General features: G+C 39.7%; 1 protein-coding gene across 7 annotated transcripts in view; it reads left to right on the top strand.

The window, feature by feature from the left end:
• Nucleotides 1-16,326, top strand: part of GRIA3 (glutamate ionotropic receptor AMPA type subunit 3) — a 276,587-nt gene that overhangs the window by 118,168 nt on the left and 142,093 nt on the right. For all 7 annotated transcript variants that reach the window (XR_013374893.1, XM_077888879.1, XM_077888880.1 and 4 more), the window contains one exon: nt 14,924-15,111. Coding sequence is in view for 6 of the 7 variants with exons in the window: in XM_077888879.1 (XP_077745005.1) it covers nt 14,924-15,111 (188 nt within the window). In the remaining variant the exon portion in view is untranslated. The remainder of the gene's footprint in view (nt 1-14,923; nt 15,112-16,326) is intronic.

Below are 16,326 nucleotides of genomic sequence, written 5' to 3'. Positions count from 1 at the left end.
CTAGATAGGAACAATGAGGATAAGTGAACAGAAATTTTTATAAAAATGTTTTCTCACTGTCCTCTTTCAGATTATCTTTCCTTTTCTCTAAGTCCTAGCCCCCCTGTCTATTAGCAGAATAGAATGTTCTTGATCTACCCTCTCCAAACTCTGACAGTACTTATGTATATAGTCCTTAAGGGACCCCTCAAAATAGAATATTGAAGAAACTGAGTCCCAGAATGGGAAAGGAACAACCACAATCTCACCCAGTTTAAAGAGCCTCTCAAGACTTTCTTAGAAGGTAAATCCTGGATTGCAAGCAAATGGAAACATTTATAATACTTCCTCTGAACTTTATCCCAGAGGCAAAGAAAAACTTTTGAAGGTTTTTTGAGAATGAGCATAGCTATTATGTAATCAAAAGAATGAGAATGTTAAAGCTGGTCTTCGTGAGCAGTTTGGACAGAAGGGGAAGGACAGTTTGCAGCAGCCCAAGCAAATACCAGTAATAATTTCAAGATAGCTGGTAGTCATGGGAATATAAAGAATGGTGAAGACACAGAAAGGATGAATTAATTTCACTTCATGTTTGCTTAGGGCAATGGAAAAGTCACAGATAATGCTCAGATTTGATAACTAGGAAATTTGACAGAAATAGGGAAGTCAGAAAAAAACAGCTGCTTTGGAGGCAGGGGGCATCTGAGACAGTGTGAGAAATAAATACAGGCACAAGCAATGATAAAAACCACCCAGTCTAGTAACTGCAGCTCAACTCCAAAGGTGGTGATTAACTGATGAGCGATATGCCATTATCCAGACGACTCTGACTGTGTTCCTGTTAAGCATTCACCTATGGTTGATTGCACAGCATGCATCCTAGTGGGCCTGAAAAATCCCGGGGTGTCTCCAGGTAGTTATACAACAATGTGTTCTTTTGTTTTTTCTTTTTCTTTTCTCTTTCTTTCTTTTCCTTTTTTTTAAATAAATTTATTTTTTATTGGTGTTCAATTTACCAACATACAGAATAACACCTAGTGCTCAACCCATCAAGTGCCCCCCTCAGTGCCCGTCACCCATTCACCCCCACCCCCTTCCCTCCTCCCCTTCCACCACCCCTAGTTCGTTTCCCAGAGTTAGGAGTCTTTATGTTCTGTCTCCCTTTCTGATATTTCCCAGACATTTCTTCTCCCTTGTTCTAAAGCCCTCCTTGTCGTGTAGAAATACATAGAAAAATGTATGACTCCATAGTTCCTGAACAACTGCACATGTTGGAGTAATTTCAGCCACTGATGAGGAGAAAGGAGAGCATGAGTTTAGAAGCCCAACCTGGATATGGATCCCATCTCCAAAATTTACTAGTTATGTGCATTTATTTATAAGCACCTACCTCTCTGAGGCTCAATCTCCTCATCTGTTCATTGGGGATAACTACATATGCCTAGGATTGTTGGAAGGATTAGATGTAATAGTGTGTACAAGGGCTTAGCACAGTGCTGAGCCCAAATTAGGCATTCGAGAAACGTGAATTTATATTCCTATCCCAGACTTGACAGGACAAGTAAAAGCAGTTCAATTTAAAAACTGAAGAATGAGGGACACCTGCCTGGCTCAGCCCATTAAGAGTCCGACTCTTGGTTTTGGCTCAGGTCATGATCTCAGGGTTGTCAAGCCCCACATCGGGCTCTGTGCTCAGCATGGAGTATGTTTGAGATTCTTTCCTCCTCCTTCTCCTTCCCCCTCTGCTCCCCCCACTTGTGCTCTCTCTCTCTTCCTCTCTCTTTCAAATAAATAAATAAAGTCTATAAAATCTGAGGAATGAGAGTAAAAAATTTACACATGATAATCTGAAAGAAATCTACCGTTCCAGCAATGACTTAAAGGTGGCATTCACCCATAACCCTTGAAAGATAGTGGTCACCCTCTGTAGTCTAAAATTCTCAGACTAATAGAGGATGGATGTGAGAGCTTGGAACCTTCATTTCCCCACCATCTCAGCTAGGTGATCTGTTTGATGAGATATGTCTGGAACTGAGTTTTAACAGATGAGTGGCTTATGGGGGGAGTGAGGCTTTTCTAGGTATGGAGGGCAGCCAGAGTAAGTCATTAGAGATCAAAGATGCTATAGAAGGCTGGGCCTTGCCTGAGAACTGTGTGATTAGGCAAGATTAATTAAGCCACGAGTTTCAAAGCCCGTGTAGATTAGAATGGGCCCCAGAACCAAAGGGAAGTCTCGGCTAGATTTGAGGAGGAAGAGATGCTCCAATACACAAACTCCTGGAGTGCAGCCCTTAAGGAAGTCACTGAAGTCTTACAGGCAAAGTTACAGGGAATACCCACAATGATTTTCCTGCTGGATTTTAACTTTCACTCAATACCAAAATGAATTTTTTAAAAAATTTTATTTATTTATTCATGAGAGACACAGAGCGAGAGAGAGAGGCAGAGACACAGGCAGAGGGAGAAGCAGGCTCCATGCAGGGAGCCGGATATGGGACTCAATCCTGGGTCTCCAGGATCACCCCCTGGACTGAAGGCGGCGCTAAACTGCTGACCACCGGGGCTGCCCCAGAATGAATTTTTATCCAGAAAACACAGTAGAAACATCATTTCACATTAATATTGAAAGTTAAAACAAGAAATGGGTTGCAGTCATGGTCAAGTTGAATAAATCATTTTCTCCCTCTGGACTTCAGTTTCTCATTTATACAATGAAGAGATTGGGACCATCACTAAATTCTGACTCATATTTGAGAATGCTAAGAGACTTAGGAGAATCCTGGCCATCTCAGACAACCTAACTTCTCTACAGTTCAGGCAAGATTCAGCCACTGTTCCGGAAGCCCAAGGCCTGCGCAAGATGAAATACTAGCCTCACCCATACTGTTAAATCCACTGTTGTATCCCCATTGGAAAAACTCAGCTGAAAGAAAACAACTAATCAAAAATGAGTTGATCTTAGCGATGTTTTTATGTATGTGTTTCTTTTTTTTTTTGTCTGAGAGGGCACATGCAAATCCCTACTTTACCTTGTAAATTCTGCACATTCCACTTTGGGTGTTTCCCAAGCAGTTTTGAGACCACAGGATTAAGTCAAAGGGAACTTTCTTTCCTCAAGGGAGAAGTATGCTCTCTGCTGTCTTTAGGACTGTATCTTTAGCCCCTCTGTATCCTCTAGGCAAAAGCTTGCCCTTAATATTACCTTTGACAGCCTTCCAATAGTATCAGGATCAAGAAATTTCTGCACTTCCAGGCAGAATAAGTGACAGTCCTTTCCAATCACATCCAAACTCCTTTCATCTTGACATAAATTTGCCTTGACTTTCCACCTCCTCTCTTTATTGCTGGTAGCCAGCACCCATGCCTCACCCCCAAAACTCGGGAATGTTAAGAGATTTGCCATAACCTTGCATTCTTAAAATTAAGAATGTCAAAAATGTTTTCAGAGAAGTCACTGTCCTGATAAGAAATCTTTTTCTTAATAGAATGCAGGCACATATTTTCTGAGCTTAAGTCCCACCTCGGTCAATCTACCTTATTTCTCCATAAGCACAGGCCACAGTGTAAACTATAAACTACTGTGTCCAAAGGGAAGCCCAGGATGTGGATGCTTAATACAAAATACACCCACTTCTGGGAACCCACTCAAAGTTCCTCCCCTGCCAAAGAAGGGATGGCAGAGTAAGGGGTTATCTTAATTGTGGCCACTAGGTTCTATTTGGAATAACTTGGGGAGAAAATAAACTGTGGCTGATTGGCAGCACTTCTTCCCTCAACCTGTAAGTGGGGCCCCCTTTCAATCATGTGTAAAGCGTTTCCACCACCACACAATCAGAGGTGGCAAGTGCATTATTTGGTTGACACCTATAGTCAGCTCTCCCCTAGCTGCCCATAAAGTACCTGCTAACACCCAGGCCACTCACCACTTGCTTTGCTAAGAGATTGTCACACGAGTACTGGAAATTACTGATTTCAAGATTAAAAGCCAAGTGAGGAAATGTTAAATAAGAAACCTATCAATGGGCACAATCAATCATCACATGACATCTTTTAAGTGCAGAGCAGTCCCCAGAACAGCTTTGAGATGACTTGGACCCTCTGTGAGTTTGCATTGCAGGCAGTGTATCCCAGGACAATTACCTAGATACCAAACAGAAACATGAAGTAATTGTGCTCAAGCATTGTAGTATCCATCCCCTTTAATCCAAATTGCAGTTGCCTTCTATTTTTTTTAGTTCTTTTTTTTAATTGAGGTAAAACTGGAATATAGCATTATGTAAGTTTCAGATATACAACATCAGTATCTCTGTGCACTACAAAGTGATCACAACTAAAAGTCTAGTTACCATCCATCACCATACAACTGACCCCTTTTGCTCTTTTTTGTCCATGCTCCACCCCCACTTCCCCTCTGGTAACCACCAATCCATTCTCTGTGTCTGTGAAATTGTTTTTGTTTTGTTTGTTCACTTGCTTCACTTTTTTTTTAAAGATTCCATATATTAGTATCTTTCTCAATCTGACTTCTTACACTTAGCATAAGACCTTCGAGGTCCATCCATGTTGTTTCAGTGACAAGATTTCATTCTTTTTAATAGTTGAGTAATACTGTATCATATATATGAATATATGATGGAATACATATATATGGATATATATAGATACATATTTACATATGTGCACATATATACCATATCTTTTTTTTTTATGATAGTCACAGAGAGAGAGAGAGAGAGGCAGAGACACAGGCAGAGGGAGAAGCAGGCTCCATGCACCGGGAGCCCGATGTGGGATTCAATCCCGGGTCTCCAGGATCGCGCCCTGGGCCAAAGGCAGGCGCCAAACCGCTGCGCCACCCAGGGATCCCTACCATATCTTTTTTAAAAAGATTTTATTTATCTGGGAGAGAGAGTATGAACAGAGGGGAGGGGCAGGGGTGAGGGAGAAGCAGACTCCCTGCTGAGCAGTGAGCCCAACTTGGAGCTCGATTCCAGGACCCCGAGCTGAAGGCAGACGCTTAACTGAGCCACCCAGGCACCCCTATACCATATCTTTTTAATCCATTCATCCATTAATGGACATTTAGGTTGTTTCCATGTCTTGGCTGTCATACATAATGTTGCAGTGAACATAGGGGTGCATGTATCTTTTTGAATCAGGCTTTTTCTGTTTTTCAGATAAATACCCAGAAGTGGAATTACTGGATCATATGGTATTTCTATTTTTAATTTTTTGAGGAATTTCCATTCTGTTTTTCACAGTGGCTGAACCAATTTACATTCCCACCAACAGTGTATAAGGGTTCCTTTTCCTCTACATCCTCTCCAACACTTGTTGCTTGTGTCTTTTTTTTTTTAAGATTTCATTTATTTATTTGAGGGAGAAAGAGAGAGAGAATGAAAGAGAGAAACTTGAGCAGAGGGATGGGCAGAGAGAGAGAGGGAGAGAATTCTGAAGCAGACTCCATGCCCACCACAGAGCCCAACTCAGGGTCTGATCTCACAACTCTGAGATCGCCACCTAAACTGAAATCAAGAGTTAGACGCTTAACCAACTGAGCCACCCAGGTGCCCTTTGTCTTTGATAATAGCTATTCTAACCTTCTAACCAGTTGAAGTGATATCTTATTGTGGTTTCAATTTGCATTTCCCTAAAAATTTGATGCTGAACATCTTTTCATGTGCCTGTTGTCCATCTGTATTCTTTGAAAAAATGTCTATTCAGATTCTCTGCTCATTTTTTAATCAGATTGTTTCATTTTATCAGTGATAAGTTGTATGAGTTCTTTATATATTTTGGATATTAATCCCTTATTGGATATACGATTTGCAAAAATCTTCTCGCATTCAGTAAGTTGCCTTTTCATTTTGATGATGGTTTCTTTCACTGTGCAGAAGCTTTTTAGTTTGATGTAATCCCATTTTTTAATTTTTGCTTTGGTTTCTTTATTATTATTTTTTATATCAGACCTTGTGTGGTTGAGGATCAGAAGGCTTTTTTTCTGGATGTTAAACAAATCTACTCCAGATGGTCTTCTAAATTTCCTCTCAGCTGACGATGCAAACCAAGTTTACTTTCACTCAACAACACTGATGTATCTATTTGATCATCATGCCTTCTCAGCTTATGATGAGAATAGAGCTTTGTAATTCACCAGCAGGGGACAAAGTTCATAATGAAGAATAGGATGAAAAAGAAAAATGAAAAAGCAGGATTACATGCACTGCCAGTTTCAGAACCAACTTTAAACTCGACAAGTAGTCAGTCAGTAGTTGCCGCTTCGAGTGGGATATTTGAGTATCAGAAATACCTCAGGCTGCCAAACAATACCTCGCGCTTACTATGTCCATTTCTCCATTAGAGTTTGCCTCTTTACTTTCAGGCTTTGATTCTAACTTAAAACATAAATCCTTCATGGAAGGGGTCACAATTAAGCTTTAATCTGTCATGGGCAGTCTAGTATGAGTAAAGGGGTTGATGTGGAGGGAGGATTTGCACTGGGAAAGAGGAAAAGGACATAGACCTGGGACACAGGGTTGGGGGGACACCTTCTATTCACTGACTCCCAAATTAGCTAAGGTCCCATCCTAATAATGCAGCTGCAAGGAAGACAAGATTTGCAAAGGGTCAGCTCTTAATTAAAGGGAAACTAAACCAAACACAATTATGAGGAAGAAAGACCTCAGGGAAATCTTAATTCACTAAGGGTAAATTGGGCCGGGCGTGGGTGAATATTTGTTTTTATCCTGTTCCACAAAATCCACAGACCGGCATCCATATGCAAACACAGAGGGGTTCTTGATCTTTCCATCTTGAGCTCCTCATACACAGAAGAGATTCTGCATTAGCATCTCAAATGTAGACAATCGCTATATCGATTTTGGTGAAAACCAAATGTGTTTAAATCAAATTCAAACAAAAACAAACAAAAACAAAATGACAAAATGTGGATTCAGATGTTCTATAGGAATCTTTCCATGAATTCTCTTTAAAGAAAAGTACATTTGTGGGGTGCACCTGAGTGGCTCAGTCAGTTAAGCATCTGACTCTTGATTTCAGCTCAGGTCATGATCTCAAGGTCATGAGATAGAGCCCCCCCCTCCTGCTCTTCATACAGTGAGGAGCCTGCTTGAGGATTCTCTCTCTTCTACTCCTCCCTCTCACTCTCCCCTCGCCCCTACCCCTACTCATGCTTTCTCTCCCTCTCTCTCTAAAATAAATAATTAAATGTCTTTTAAAAAAGAAAAGTACATTTGTAATATGAATAAACATACCCTGAAGTATTTGGGCTTGAGTTCAGATTTTTGAGTATCAGGTTACTTAGATATGACAAAATATCATTCAAAATAGCTGAATTGGGCTTCTCATCTCTCTCTTTTCTCTGTTTTTCTGCTCTTCACTTGTATCTCAGAAACCAACTTCATATTCCATATGTAGTTCTCCCATTCACTTACTTTGCCACCATATACAAGAAAAATCTGATATTCCATGAAGACCAAAGAAGTTGTACGAAATGAAGAGAGTGGTTCACATAAGTTTTGGGTTTAAAGCTCAGGTGAGCACTAGAGTAAGAGCAGAAGAGGGACACCTAGATGGCTCAGTAGTTGAACATCTGCCTTTGGCTCAGGTCGTGATCCCGGGGTCCCGGGATGGAGTCCCACATCGGCTCCCTGCATGGAGCCTGCTTCTCCCTCTGCCTGTGTCTCTGCCTCTCTCTCTGTGTCTCTCATAAATAAATAAATTAAAGTCTTTAAAAAAAAAGAGCAGAAGAGAAATTTTCATTTGCTTCCTTCCATCTCATATAATTTTTTGATGAACAAGGATATTAATTTCATAAAATGTTAAACTTCTGTTGATTAAAATATGTCACAGACAACATTAAATGTCAAATAAACTGAATTAAAATATATGTGATATATATTACAGACACTTAATATCTTTAATATATTAGGACTCTTATGAATCAATAAGAAAGCCATCAGGGTGCCTGGCTGGCTCAGTCAGTAGAGCATGCAACTCTTGATCTCGGGGTTGTGAGTTCAAGCCATATGTTGAGCATAAAGCCTACTTAAAATAATAATAAGGATAAAAATATTTTTTAGAAAAAATAAAAATAATTTTAAAAGAACACCATTAATATCACAGTAGAAATCTGAACAATGGAAATAAAGAGGAAATTATCAAAATAAAGAATAAACATGGACAAAATTTATATTCTTTTTTAAAAGTTTTTTTAAAGACCTTATTTGTTCATGAGACACACAGAGATAGAGAGAGAGAGAGAGGCAGAGACATAGGCAGAGGGAGAGGCAGGCTCTATGCAGGGAGCCTGATGTGGGACTCAATCCTGAGACTCCAGGATCAAGCCCTGAGCCGAAGGCAGACGCTCAACCACTGAGCCACCCAGGCTTCCAAAAAATTTCTTAAAATCATTAACTTAGTACTAACAATCAAAGAAATGCTAACAAGAAAGGGAATCTTTTTATATCCACCTATCAAATGGGCACATGTATTAGTCAATGCTAGCAAAGGGGCAGAGAGACAAGTACTCTTGTAACCTGCTGATGGGGACATAAAGTGATACAACCTTTCTGGAGGGCAATTTGGCAATATGTATGAATATGGAAATTATAATTATAATTTCCTATGGAAATAATTAGAGATGCTATATGAATGTTGTTATCCCAGCATTATTCATAACAGGGAGAGATTATGAACAATTGAAATTTTCATATTGGGAAATGGCTAAATAAATATGTTTAAGGGCTGGAATACTATATAGCCATTAAAATCATGTTTGAAAACATTTAATAACATAAAACAGTGCTCAAGATATAATGTTAGCTTTTTAAAGATAGGACACAAATAGTACAATTCATTTTACTGAAAAAAAAGGAGAACACAATATATTTATATAAAATAAAATGGAAGAATATATCAAATGGTAATAGTGGTTATCCTTGAGAAGCAGAGTCACCTATACTTGTATTTTATTTTTTTTATTCTTTTCAGATGTCCAAAATGAGCATGTATTAATTTTATACTTAGAAAGAAAAACAAAGATGCTATCTCAGAAGAGGAAAAACATTTGTAAAGTGTTTTGAATACATTAGGGTCTGCTTCCTACATATTCATTGTTCCCAGATTCCTTATCTACCACAGAAAGAAGTGATTCATAACCCTGGCCTGAGCCTTCTTTTCTTGCCTTTGTAACTCTTTTGCTTATTTCTGGAGGTTATAGGTCCCTTCTTGGATCATGCTTTTCTTACCCAGAACCTTTCCACCAGTCATGAAGGAAAGAAACCTATTTCCGTAGCTCCATCAGTTAAGTGTCCAACTCTTGATTTCAGCTCAGGTCATGATCTTATGCTCCCGAGATTAAGCCCTACATTGGGCTCCTCACTCGGCAAGGAGTCTACTTGTCCCTCTCCCTCTGCCCTCTTGCTCTCTTTATCTCTCTCTCCTTCTCTCTCTCTCAAATAAATGAATAAAATCTTAAAAAGAAAGAAACAAACAAACAAGCCTTCTTCCCCATACCTCCTTGTATTAGGTAGCCATTAGAATAGGTCAACAGTTCTCAACCCTGGTTGTACGTGAGAATCACCCAAGGAATTTAAAATAAAATAAAGCCCACATCCAGGGTGAGGCTGGGACATCCATTTTTAAAAACTTCCAACGTGTTTATAATGTGCAGCCAGAGTCAAGAGCCACAGAAGTAAGTAAAAATGCAGAAAAATAAAGTAATGCTTCCTTCAGCTGAATTCGGTTGAGTAACATAGGCAAGATGGACAGTGACCCCACACTCCACTGGCCTCTGAGATACCCACCAGCCACCAGCTGTTCATTTGTTAAATGCATCGCCTAAAGATCATAAAGCACATCACCAACTTTCAGAGCCAACATGTGAAAGACCTCATGAGATTGGCAGACCCTAAAACAATGCTCAACATTCCTTTTCCTTTCCTTCCAAACTGGCTTGTGTGAAGGACACTGCCAAGATGCAACTGTGTTAGCTGGAGGGGGTAACACATTAAGCCATGAGCCATTCTTACACTGGCACCTGGAAAAGGACAGAATGCTGAGAGAATGGGACAGAAGATGGGCAAGTTTATCATTCTGTTTTTAGATCAAATACTAAATTTGTTCAGCATGGAGCAGTTTTTCATTTCATTTGTATAGTGAACGAAATCCTGACCTTCTCTCCCCCTGTGAAAATTATTTTGACAATTGTAGATTTGAGATATTTTTGTATCTGCTGCCATCCCTGTCATGAGGTCAACCCAACAGTCGCAGATTGAATTCTCTGGGAGCAGCTTCTGAGATAGAGATCAGCATGCTAAAGTTTACTGGGGAGTATCTTCACTACCAACACTCATGGGAGAAAAAGAAGGAGCGGGTTTGGGCAGAAAGAAGGAGGAGCTGGTCTGTGGTGCTGTCTTAACAAGGTCTCTGCCTACCCATCAGGGAGCTCTGAGGTTGGGATGGCCCTTTAGAGTTACCCCTTCTGGGGTAAAGGGGTTGTGCCTTTGTACCCTGTAATAAGCAGTCACTGGATGCAGGCTGCTCTGGGAAGGGAGCATTACTTGAAGCTAGGCAGCTTTCTTCAGCCAACAACCTTCCCGGAAGCTGAAGGAAAAAGCCCTTTGGTGCTAAAAGGACATCTAATGGTATAGCACAGCATCCCACGCTAGCTTTTCCCACAATGGCTTCCTTGTTTAGCAAGAGTACCCCAAAGACCAGTCCAGTAGGATTGGATTGGTCATAGCTGGGGCCCAGTTCCTCATCCATGGTCACCTCGCCATCCCTATACTGTCGTGCTTCTACATTATCTGGGTTGAATGCAGATGACAATCCAGCGTTCACCCAGTTACCTATGTGGTAACTCCCAGTCTTTAAAATGAGGAAGAAAAGAAGGTGAACAGCAACAGTGGTCTGGAATCAAGATGAGAGAATTTGCTGCTCAAACAAAGTAGCTTTTCAGTATTGCAAAGTTGGGCATGCTAAAGCTCACACAGAGTGGAGGACAATTCTGAAGCTGCTAAAACAGCAGGCTTATTTTTACAAAGCCAAGGCTTTGTTAAGTACCTCACCTCCTACAAGCACCAACGCCTGCTTTTGCTCTGCCTCCAGTGACAAACTTTTCTTTTTTTTTTTTTCACCCTCAAGTCATATTTACTCTCTTTGGGAAGCTGCAACAGGCAACAGTCAAACTATAATAAATTAGGTACAAAAACAAATAAAACCTTTTGGAGGGGATTACTCATGGATATGTACTAAATTGAAGTGATCATTGCCCCCAGGGCTCTCAAGTACACAGCCACACGTTCAGGCAGACCCAGGGAAATTCTGCTTGGTAAAAGATACTGCAGGATGAAGCCACCGTTCTGACTTGCTTAGAAAAATATGAGCAAGGCTCATAGCCCAGAAGGCCCCAGACTCCAGCTCATTAAAAAGTCAGTGGATTTCTCTATTTAATTTTTGAGTAGGTAAGACATTCACATGATTCAAAGAACAAAAGTATAAAAAGATCTATAAAATCAGTGTTTGTTAAAAGGCCTCTTATTTGTGGCAGTAGGCAGCATGCAGAGCTGCACTCATCTGTCATCTGTGTCTTTGAAGAGCTTATGCTCTGAGAGGACAGCATAAGTCATATTTTTTAATCTTTATTGTTTTTGTACTTACAGAAAATAATACCTGCGTCTTGTAAAATAGTCAAACATTACATAAATAAGTTGTGGTGCAATGGATGTTCTTGGTAATCCTATACCTCAGAGATAACTACTGCCAATTCCTTTACATTCTTTGTGAGGTTTTTATTTACAAAAATAAAATTACATAGTATAAGTGCTAGTTGCAGCTTTTTTCTACATAAAAATATATTGCAGAAGTCCTTTCTTTTATCATATAGAGATTGGGCCATCTTTTTAACAGCAGCATAGCATTCCAAGTGTCTGGATTATAACTTTTTAACAAGTTTTATTTGGATTTTTTGAACACCTGTCATACAGTGCTACTTTACTGCTTGTAACTGACTTCCCTTGCATTTAAGTCTACTCATCTCTAGAGAAATGAATGACAAGTCAGTTATGGAAGCTTCAGAAGGGAGGAGAGTATCCACAAAGGTCTATATGTAGCAGAAAGAGACATGCAGATATAGTTGCCTTGAGCAGGTAACAATGAGAGTACTGGATAAATGTGCAAAACCATCTTCCAGGTTTGAGCGAATGTAAAAATACAGGAGAGGTACAGACTGGTATGAGGTGAGGGATTAAAGAAAGGGAGACAAAAGCAGGTTGGAATGGAATGAATATTGATACATGGATGGTGAGTCCTTACGTAGCAAAGTTTTTATGGAGAGAACCAACATGCTTTAGTCGAATCCAAGCTTGGTGTCAGTTAACAAAATAATGTGGCGATTTAAAAATATTAGCAATCCTAGGCTGCCAAAATAATAGCCCATATCAAAGGAGGCAATAATCCCATTGTCATCCATACCAGTCAGATCACATCTGATCTATCTGGGTCAATAAAACATTGATAAAATATCCATAAGGGAGATACAGAACAGTATGGGAAACTATCACTATGTCATAAAAGTAACTGTTGTAGGATTGGGACATCTTTAGTCTGAAGAAAAGAAAAATAAGAGGAGATATGTTACCTGTCATTAAAAAATATGGACTGTCACATGGTAAAGGGATTAAACTTGTCTGGGTCACCCTAAGTGGTGGAATAGGACTAGCAAATAGAAATGATAAGAATGTAGATTTTTGACTCAATACACAAAAATACTTGTCTTTTGCTAAAGGGTCTTTTAAAAAGTTTAAACATATCAGAGACTCCCTGATGTCATTTCCTTTCCATTATTATTCAGCCAATACTTTCTTCATAGATAGTATAGAAGTAAAATCCAATCTAGGCCTTGCTGAATTTCATAAATTCTTAATTAGGAGGATTCAAAATAATGAGACCTTATTGTACACTGCTTAAGAAAGATTTTCAAATACTTTAATCTCCTTCTTCCTGTTTATTTCTTAATCCCATGCTTTGGCCCCACCGTGTACCCTCAACTCCCACTGAAGCACAGAGAACACAGAAAACCCACACGAAAATGTAAATCTGAGAAATAAATATGCGTGATTGGTTTAAAAAGAGTAAGAATTAACATTTAAAGCAATGGTAATTTACTCTGATCTGTAATTTTGAGCTCCTGTGCTGAAATTGCTCATTTGGAAATTACCAAGTGCTTGGGTCTCATTTGTGATCTTCTTCCTGCATACACCCAGCACACAAAGGAGTGATAATGACCGGCTGAGTCACTGCTGCCATCTCCCTGAAGCGTGCTCTCCAAATGTCAATACCATTTTCTATGGTGCAATGACGAAGATTCCCAACCATAGCTTGCTTACACTACAGGATGGGCCCTGGAATGTGTTCAAAGGGCACCATGATTTTCCTCCATCCTCTATTGCTCCAGTGACCAAATGGTCATGCCACAGATCATTCTGGCTTTGCAAATCACTCCCATTACCCATCTCCATTTGTTATTGCCTAAATATAAATGGAAAACAATTCAAATTTATGGGAAGAAGAGAGCTGCTTTTGACCATATCCCAATAAAATGATGTCTGTACTTGATGAGATTATACTCAGATTATGGATTCCTACCAGAAGCAAAAATATAGATATAATATTAGAGATGTAAGTACTCTAAAAGACCAATACACAAAAACGCTGTGCTATTTTGTGGCTCATACTTTAAGATACACTGTTCTTCCCAGCTTCTCAAACCCTACCTCCAAAAAGATTATCCAGAACTCAAGCATCACATCTTTATTGTCTTTCCCATTCAGCATAGGGTGTTAGTAGTTAATAGTTGTCAGATGTAAATTGACTAAAAAGGAATGAAGGATCCCTGGTAAATTTAATTAAGAAAGGGGAAAAACTCAGGAAGACTTAACATGATTGAACATTTTCATAATGTTGGGATCAAAGCACCAGCATGATATCTTTGTTATAGGCTGTCTTTTTTCAAGTTTTCCTAGTTATTTTGTGTCAGGTTTTCTTAGTTATTTTTCTTAGGAAACATAATTTATCTTGTTGGATAGTGACATCCATGTAAGAATCAGCCATGTTATAAGGTTCTATCTCTATTGAAGCTATGTCTTGTTCTGAAGAATGTTTAGTGGAAGATGAAAGACATGAACTGCAACAGGAAACATTGAGGCCAGAAACAAGGAAAAAACTTTGGCATTCATTCCATAGGTGTTTTGATAATGCATGTCAATCAAAACAGTTAGGGGGATCCCTGGGTGGCACAGCGGTTTGGCGCCTGCCTTTGGCCCAGGGCGCAATCCTGGAGACCCGGGATCGAATCCCACGTCGGGCTCCCGGTACATGGAGCCTGCTTCTCCCTTGCCTGTGTCTCTGCCTCTCTCTCTCTCTCTCTCTCTCTCTCTCTCTCTGTGTGTGTGTGTGACTATCATAAAAAAAAAGTTAGGTACTATAATTCAGCTGTGGTTACTTAAGTGTAGTCCTGATAAATGACCAACCTGGTGCCTACAAGTTGTAGAATCTTTCCTTAAAGCAAGATGGAGGATGCTGAGTGGCTCAGTTGGTTAAGCATCTGCCTTCAGCTCAGGTCATGATCCCAGGATCCTGGGATAGAGACCTGCATTGGGCTCTGCTCAGCGAGGAGTCTGCTTCTGCCCCTCTCCCTTGACCCAAATAAATAAATAAATAAAATATTTAAAAAAATAAAGCAAGATAGTGTTGCCGATTATCTGGATGGTTAAGACTGGGGTCATGAGTAAGCCTGCTTTCCACAGTGGATAAGATTGATTCAAAGGGACCCAATGGACTGTATCAAAAATAAGCAGAACCTTTAATACCTACAGGAAGAGTTTAAAAAGAAAAACATCATCGCTGTTCTTCCTTCTTTCAGGATTTTCCATTCTCCAAGCGATTATGGAAGCAGCAGTGCAAAACAACTGGCAAGTGACAGCCAGGTCTGTGGGAAACATAAAGGACGTCCAAGAATTCCGGCGCATCATTGAAGAAATGGACAGGAGGCAGGAAAAGCGATACCTGATTGACTGTGAAGTTGAAAGGATTAACACAATTTTGGAACAGGTATGTTTGAGATTTATGCCACCCCCCAGCCAACACGTTAAATCATCAACCACAGGCAGCTCCCATATGTGCTAATAAATTAAGTTAGCCAATAGACTAGATGGGCCAACAGTATTTGATAGTCTCTCTAATCTTTTTTCCTCCTCAGTGGCTGCAGAAAAAAAAAAAGAAAAGAAAATGTAAGCTGTTGAAAATTGCATACTGTGATTAATCTGGAAGTCTCTGCAATTTAATGCTACCTATCAGATAAACACACTCTTCTACACCTCCTTTTCATAGATCGCTGACTGCTTCAAAGTAATCCCCTTCCTTTTCCATAACTTCCTCCCAGTAGGAAACAGACAAGGGATTAGGCAGGGCAGAAGGGAAGGGTTTTGTTTCAGGGCGTAGTTGCAGAGTGTCAAGGCAAAAAACATCCCACCAGTTCCAGAGAGAGAGACAGAGAGAATGTGTACATGTAACTTAGACCCTTTTGTAAGTAAGATGGCATATGAAAAAAATGTTTATGGTTTTAAAAATGTGAGCAAATTGAAAAGGAATTAAAGTGGGGGAAAATATAATTCAGTGGGCCAAAAGGTATTCATTACTAAGCTCAGATATTTAAATCTAAGACTAAAAAATATTAGAAGAAATGTTTCACCCTAAGCCAGATGGATACTCTGTTTGGAGTAAAGAGTCAAATTGAAACGTGGTGAAAGTTTATTATTTTCCTTAGAAATCTCAATTTTCCAGTTAATAACAAAGTGCCTCTGCTGCCATAAACAAAACTGTAGGGGAAATATTTCCATTCTAATGCGATCCCAGTGTACCTAAAGGCCAAAACAGCTTCAGAGATTGAAATTATAGTGAGCAGCCATTGCCTAGGAGAGCTCTTTTATAGCAAATTAAATATTAACAATTTGTCAGATATGCCCCCCATAAGAAGAGAAAGCAAAAAAAAAATAGGGAAGGGAAGAGGAGGAGAGAGGAGAAAGAGAGGGAAGGGGAGAGAGGGAGAAAGAAAGAGAAGAAGGAAGAGAGAAATCGCTGACCCTGCATTGTGGAGACACAAAGCCGTCCCCTTCCTGAGGATGGCATCACCTCTAGTGAATCACATCTCACATGAAATCTAGAGCATAGCCTGACTAAATCAGATTTCCCAGCTAACATTCTCTTGAGCTGCCCAAATGATCCACCCCTCCCTTCTTTAAAAAAAAAAAAAAAAGCCTTTGATTT

The sequence above is a fragment of the Canis aureus genome, chromosome X (genome assembly GCF_053574225.1).
Source record: "Canis aureus isolate CA01 chromosome X, VMU_Caureus_v.1.0, whole genome shotgun sequence".
Lineage (NCBI taxonomy): Eukaryota > Metazoa > Chordata > Mammalia > Carnivora > Canidae > Canis > Canis aureus.
Note: the sequence above shows the minus strand (reverse complement) of the source record. Positions and strands in the feature narration are given on the sequence as shown.